Source organism: Triplophysa dalaica, chromosome 8, assembly GCF_015846415.1.
Source record: "Triplophysa dalaica isolate WHDGS20190420 chromosome 8, ASM1584641v1, whole genome shotgun sequence".
Taxonomy (NCBI): Eukaryota; Metazoa; Chordata; class Actinopteri; order Cypriniformes; family Nemacheilidae; genus Triplophysa; species Triplophysa dalaica.
Window position 1 is genome coordinate 2,310,001 of NC_079549.1, and position 7,225 is coordinate 2,317,225.

General features: G+C 38.7%; 1 protein-coding gene across 1 annotated transcript; it reads left to right on the forward strand.

Annotated features, from left to right (window-relative positions):
* Window positions 1–221: 221 nt before the first annotated feature.
* On the forward strand, window positions 222–6,834 carry LOC130427841 (E3 SUMO-protein ligase RanBP2-like). Its single transcript, XM_056755546.1, has 8 exons — window positions 222–2,369; window positions 2,581–2,664; window positions 2,756–2,989; window positions 4,288–4,441; window positions 5,207–5,301; window positions 5,403–5,685; window positions 6,052–6,386; window positions 6,469–6,834. Exons 1-8 carry the CDS (start codon window positions 1,785–1,787, stop codon window positions 6,772–6,774), a joined length of 2,076 nt encoding a protein of 691 aa, XP_056611524.1. The 5' UTR covers window positions 222–1,784; the 3' UTR covers window positions 6,775–6,834.
* Window positions 6,835–7,225: the final 391 nt, after the last annotated feature.

The following is a 7,225-nucleotide window of genomic DNA, read 5'->3' on the forward strand; positions in this document are numbered from 1 at the left end:
TTTTTTGTTTCAGAGCTGAAGTCTATGTTTTTGCTTTTCAGTCCAAAAGCAGATGACCTCAGGCCTTGAATATTCCAACATGATATGGTAAATGCTTTGTTATCCATAAGGTATTTATTTATTTATGGCAGATTTTGTCTTAAGACAGTAGGTGTGAGCAGATCAGGTTCAGCATCTGATGGATATCTTTTAGCTCGGCTGTTGGAGCTTGTGCAGATGTCGGTGTGGAGTTTCTGCTCACTGTCTGGGCATAGCTTAGGCTGCTGGAGTTCTGTTGCATATGCCGGGTGGAGGGTGTAGGCAGCAGGGGTGGTGCTCTGCTCTGTTGGCTGTTGTTTTGGCAGGGAGGGGGTCCCAGTCTCTGGCTGTTTTTAGAAGGTGCGGTGTGGTTCATCCATGGTCTGGGTAGGTGCTGCCTTGCTCTGTTGCTTCTAGGAGGGTTGTTGGTGTTGCGGTTTAGAGCAACATCTTTTAATTTCTTTGCAAAGATGGGGACAGATGCTCTGTATAGGTGTACATGGTCATAGAGGCATGTGAGGTCCAAGGTGGGATGATGTGCCAGTTGCACTTGAGGTTTGAGTGCACAAGTTCTAGAGAGTTTTGCATTTACTTGTTGAATTGCGTCTGGGTGGAAGTCTTTCCGTGGTTGCAGTGTCGAGATGGTGATTTTGGCATTTGGGAAGGTGGTTGTAGCTTTTTCGATTACCCTCTCTAGTGCTGTGGCCACTCTTTCTTGTTGTGCTCTCTCTCTCTTTCTCTCCCTCTCTCTCTCTCTCTCTCTCTCCGCAAACTTGCGTGACGTTAAAGCGCAATGTAATATGACCTGTCACGTTTGTTATTTACCGTTCAGTTGGATCCAAAATTGGTTGACTTCTTCATCTTTGTTTATTTTCGATTAACGATATACAAACAATATGTGCAGTGGTTAAAGAGCAGCCTAGCCTGTGTGACTTGACTACTTTCATGTTGTATTTCCTGTTTTTGGCCAAAGTGTTCTAGTGGGCGTGACCTGCCTGAAACGCCTGGCGTAACCACACCCCCACAAATCTACCCGACGTTCCAAATATGGTAATAAACGTCACATCTCCGTCACACGCTTGCAGTATTCGACCAATCACTACACACTGGTTAACTGGCCAATCATAGCGCACCTTGCTTTTCAGAGCGAAGAGTTTTGAAAAAATCAGCACGTTTCAGAGAGGCGGGGCAAAGAGGAGATACAAACATACACCGTATGTGGAAAATAAGGTGTTTTATTTTACCTTAAATTGTGTAGACACATTGCATTACATCTAAAACCTATTTTCTACACTCTATGGATAAAAGTTTTACATAATACACAACTCGGAAGTTTTCACCAATAAAATGTGTAACACTACGTTTTAGGAAATTATAGGCCTATGTAATATAAGTCAGATTTATTTTTTTGTTCTTTATTTGTATTGTACCAAAGCAGCTGAACCCAAAAAAGCAAAATCCTAAAAAACGGGTAATCAGTCCGCTAAAATACCATCGATTACTGCACTTTGACTATAAAAAACATAATTTGTTTTTGTGAGATGTAGTGCAGCGTCATGAATTATCTTAGTCATTTTGTGAGATTGAGACTTTCCATTGACTTTGTCATTGGGAAGTCTTTATCAAAAATCAGCTTGCAGACATATCTGCTCTACAAATGTCTCTCAAACAAGAACCAGGAAATGTGATATTCCTTTCAGAGAAACTGAAGTGTTGTCGACGTGTCACAGTAATGTGCCTCTTTGTCTGTGTGTGCTTTCGGTAAAATGGCAGAAGACAGTTTCTCAACAAAGCAGTTCAGCTGTCAAGTGTGTCTGGATCTACTGAAGGATCCAGTGACCGTTCCCTGTGGACACAGTTACTGTATAACTTGTATTACAGACTGCTGGAATGAAGATGAACTGAAAGGAATCTACAGCTGCCCAGAGTGCAAACAGACCTTCACTCCGAGACCTGCCGTGAATAGAAACTCCATGCTGACTATAGTGGTGGAGAAACTGAAGAAGAAAACACACCAAGCTGATGTTTCCGCTCAGTGTTACGCTGATCCTCAGGATGTGGAGTGTGATGTCTGTATTGGCAGAAAATACAAGGCTGTCAAGTCCTGTTTGATGTGTCTGAACTCCTTCTGTAAAAATCACCTTGAACAACATGAGAATCTCTTTAAAGGAAAGAGACACAAGCTGATGGATGCCACTGAGAGATTCCACAAGGTGATCTGCCTTAAACATAATAAAGAGCTGGAAATCTACTGCCGTACTGACCAGCAATGCATTTGTTACCTGTGTACGATGGACAATCACAAAACCCACGATACTGTTGCAGCTGTAGCTGAGAGGACAGAAAAACAGGTATGACTGAAAATCAGTCTCTCCGTATGAAACATATAAGACTGTAATCATCACTTTTTGTTCAGCTTCACTTTGCAACAACGCACAACAGCAACACATTGTAAACAGGATTTTGAGAATATTTGTAATATGTAATAATTGAAGAAGCATATTTTTCATCTTTATTTCAACTCGGCATATGTGATTCTGATTCCTATGATTTTTATTGCAGGAGACACAGAAAAAGTTCCAGCGGAGAATCCAACAAAGAGAAAAAGATGTTCAGGAGTTGAAAGAGAATCTGAAGTCTCATAAAGTGAGTTTGAGAAGTTTCAGACTCATTTCAGCACCATTGTAGCGGTGTGTACGACAGCAGTAGGTTCTGAGTGTGATGTGTGTCCCAACAGGTCTCTGCACAGACGGCACTGGAGGATTGTGAGAGGATGTTTACAGAACTAATCTTATCCATTGACAGATGCCGCTCTGAGGTGATACAGCTGATCAGAGATCAGGAGAAGGCTGCAGTGAGTCGTGCTGAAGGAGTCTTGGAGCATCTGGAGCTGGAGATTGATGATCTAAAGGGGAGAGATGCTGAGCTGGAGCTGCTTTTACAGGCGGATGATCATATTCATTTTCTTCAGGTGAAAAATGTAATCTTACAGACATAGAACAGCAGCAGAAGGGTTTGTGTTCTGTGCTCTATCTCAACCTCTGACGCTCTGAGTTCTCTCAAAGATCCTGTGATATTTTTGAATTCTCATGTCATCTCATATGCTAAAAATAACATAAATGTAGATCTTATGATTTGTGCACAATATACTGTACAATAGTTCTGCGTGAGGAAAAACTACGATGATTATCTTTCAACCACAGCACTGAAACCTCAAGAACACACTCAATTTAAGACTAATCATGACACACATATTTTTTCATAAAGTGTTTGGGAGACAGTTAAGGGGATTATGGTTAACCAATCGCTATTACAAGTATTGGTGGTATTCCAATGCCAGTAAACCTGTTCACATATGAGGATGAAAAAGTGAAAATATTCTGTTATCATTTGTCATCATTCAGCTTTCCTGTAGCTCAGTGGAAAGAGCATTGCGTTAACAACGCAAAGATGTGGGTTCCCAGGGAATTGCACATACAAGCATAATTCTATAGGTTAATGTAATGTAAGTCGCTTTGGATAAAAGCATCTGCCAAATGTGTAAATGTTAATCATTTACTCACCCTCAGATTATTTCAATCCTGTTTACATTATTTGTTCTACTATACACAAAGGCAGATATTTGGAAGAATGTCAGTAACCAAAGAAATCTCATCGCCCATTTACTGGCGTAGTAGGACAAAAAATACTGTGGGGGTCAATGGGGGATGAGATCTGTTTGGTTACTGAGTATATGATGACAGAATGTAATTTTTTGTGTGAACTATCCCAAATGAACACCCAATAAAATGACCTTTTCTTGTCATTTATTTACCCTCATATCATTCTGCAGAACACACAAAAAAACTTGTTTTGAAAAATGTTGGTAATAACCCATTAACTTCCAGAACATAATCCCACATTATACTTTTTCAGAATATCTTCTTTTGTGTTTCACAGAAGAAAGTCATGATGGGTTTGAAATGGTGATAGAATCTTTATTTTGGGGTTAACTAATCCCTTTTATCACCACAGCTTTGTACGTAAATCACTATGTTGAAAAACTATGTTGAATTGTTGGAAAACCATTTTCTTTTTTTGGTGCAACATGTTTTGATGGCAATTTCCAGACTAGCTGGCTCTAAAACTCATAAAACATCATTAGATTTTTACAAATCCAAATAATATACTATTAAAGTGCTTGTTCAGATCATAACTAAAATATTAGTGCAGGGTGATGTGACGTGACGTTTCTATCCATGTGTCATTTCTGTTTGTTTATTCCTGTAGAGTTTCCAGTGTTTCTCTCATGAACCTTCAGACTCACCAAACATTACTGTCCGTTCTTTTCACTTGTTTGATGATGTGAGAATGACTGTCGGTCACCTCAAAGATAAACTGCAGGATATCTGTACAGAGGCGATTGAAGAGATATGCAAAAGAGGTAAAATGGCAGACTTTTATAAACATTGGTGGAAATGGCAAATTTCTTTTTCATTGCGTGTCTTTAGTAAATACTAACAGTATTTTTTTTACGCTGAAGGAGGCGTTTGCGCTGCCACAAGCTAGTAAATCTGGCCCTTAATGTCTCGTCACTTCTTATTCTTTAAGGATTAAGGGGATATTCCATTGCATATTGATCATTTGTGACCCTGGACAACAAAACCAGTTTTATTGAAACTATTTGAAAGTAATTATTTCGAAATTGAGATTTTTACATAATCTGAAAGCTGAATAAACAAGATTTATATTGATGTATGAGTTGTTAGAATAGGACAATATCTGTCTGAGATACAACCGTTTAAAACGCCTTTGAAGTGTTTAATCAGGGGCTTCATGGAACATGATCTTTACTTAATATCCTCATGATTTTAGACATAAAAGAAAAATTCATCACTTTGACCCATACAATGTATTTTTGTCTTTTACTAAAAATGTTCCCGTGCTACTTAAGACTGCTTTTGTGATCCAAGGTCACATTTTAAGTTAATTTCACATGAAAAAGTAAGCGTATGGATTTCGCAGATTAACAAGTTAAATGAACTAAAGGCTCATTCACACAGACTAGAACAGAGAGTTTGTTCGATCAGTGTGCGTTAGCCTGAAGATTTTTTATTTGTGGGCCCAACGCTTCTTTTTGTGACGTTTTGTCATACCTGACTTTTAATCAAGTCAAAATGTACTTTCAAATATGTTTTTATTTCTGTAGATTCTATTTTTACTCGGACAAATGTGTTTGAAAGTAGAGGGGGAATACTCAATAAAGCAAAGGAGAGTATTGAGGAAAAAGTGTCCTTGCCAAAGGTACATTTCCTATATCTTCCAGAATTGTTTCTTGTATTTCAAGCAGTAGTAGAGCTAAATCAACGCTTGTGCTGTTTAATTTGTGTGATGACTCAATTTAGCTCCTCCACCTGGAGGTGAAGTCTGGGGAAGAGGACGAGGAGGTCCTGTTTAAAGGGAGGACCAAACTCTACTGGTTTGACCATGATCTCAGCCAGTGGAAGGAGCGTGGAGTGGGAGACATCAAAATCCTCTTCCACCGAGAAAAGAAGTCCTACCGTGTACTCATGAGAAGATATCTGGTTCTCACAGTGTGTGCCAATCACATCATTACCAAAACCATTGAGCTGAAACCCATGAACACCTGCGCCAGTGCACTGGTGTGGACGGCTACTGACTATGCAGGTATAAACAACACTTTTTTCCGCAAGAAAATTATTATTAACATTTTTTTGAAAAGGGACCATGTACAATAAAACATAAATGTATCCATTTTATGCATTTTACCGAATTTAGCCAATGGCTAGTTTTCATCTGCGGTCCCTTGGAAGGTTATCATAATCATAGGTAAACTTAAAAACATAAAACAACGAATACAAACAATACATTAATACTTATTCACATCCTATCACAGCCAAAAAGAACAGTAAAAAAGTCCAGTTAAAGAAGAGCCATGTCAGATTTGAGTTCATTTTAAATAAAACATTTTCTAATTTGTCTGAAATGTATCAAGTTATATTTTATGCATGTAAATATATTCCTCACAAACAGATGGAGATGCTAAAGTAGAACAATTTGCAGCGAAGTTTAGAACTCAAGATCAGTCCAAATCCTTCGCACAAACTTTCACAGACTGCCAGAGTCGAATGTCGCAGGCAGACTTCTCACAGATGTCCATAGCTGAGGGACATTCAAGAGAGACCAACCCTGTGGTGTACTTTAGCATCGCTGTAGATGATGAGCCATTCGGACGGATCACAATGGAGCTTTTCTCTCATATTGTTCCAAAAACATCCGAAAACTTCAGAGCTCTGTGCACTGGAGAAAAGGGCTTTGGATTCCACAACTCGGTTTTCCACAGGACTGTTCCTGACTTTATGTGTCAGGTAAAAATACACCGTAACTTAGAATGTTTACGCATATTAATACTTTTACAATAAAATGTGCCTTGATCTTCTGCTTTCTTAGGGGGGTGATATCACCAACCGTGATGGAACGGGGGGGAAATCCATCTATGGTGTGGAATTTGAAGATGAGAACTTTGTCGTGAAGCACACAGGACCAGGGCTGCTGTCCATGGCCAATCGTGGAAGAGATACAAACACCTCTCAGTTCTTCGTTACCCTCAGTAAAGCAGAGCGGTTAGATTTTAAACATGTTGCCTTTGGCTTTGTCAAAGATGGCATAGATGTTTTGAAAAAGATAGGAGACCTGGGAACTAAGACAGGAAAACCTACTAAAAAGATCATCATCATAGATTGTGGACAGTTGTGAAGTAGTTTTTGTCTAAATGCTACTTACCATCTTTGAGACATAAGAATCTATTTCTTCATATTTATTGTGCTTATAATATAAATGCTTGGATATGTAGGGGTTTGGATACAGGTTAGGGGTATCAGAATATAAAGATTTTTCCAATAATTATGAAAAACTATGATTATGGATACTCTGATTCCTTACCTCCCCCCCAAAAAACACTTGAAATAAACTAAGTTTAAATATATTTGACCAATACCATATTTTTTTAAACACATCTGTCTACAACAGCGGTTTGAAGTGTCGTTTTCAAACACCTGAGCTTCATATGAAAACCTGCTAAATGAACATCTCCTTAAATGCATAAAGACACAATAATAGCCTTTTTGGAATTTTATTTTTGCATTTAAACATTTGATTAGTGGTGATATTTAATTTTTGAGTGGGGAAGAAACGCAAAACGCTCTAG

Bases quoted from the DNA above. Each gene is read 5' to 3' on its own strand.
- LOC130427841 (XM_056755546.1), top strand. From the start codon at position 1,785: ATGGCAGAAGACAGTTTCTCAACAAAGCAGTTCAGCTGTCAAGTGTGT. The intron at 2,370-2,580 runs GTATGACTGAAA...TTTTTATTGCAG, and splicing joins CTGAGAGGACAGAAAAACAG to GAGACACAGAAAAAGTTCCA. The intron at 5,686-6,051 runs GTATAAACAACA...CCTCACAAACAG, and splicing joins GACGGCTACTGACTATGCAG to ATGGAGATGCTAAAGTAGAA.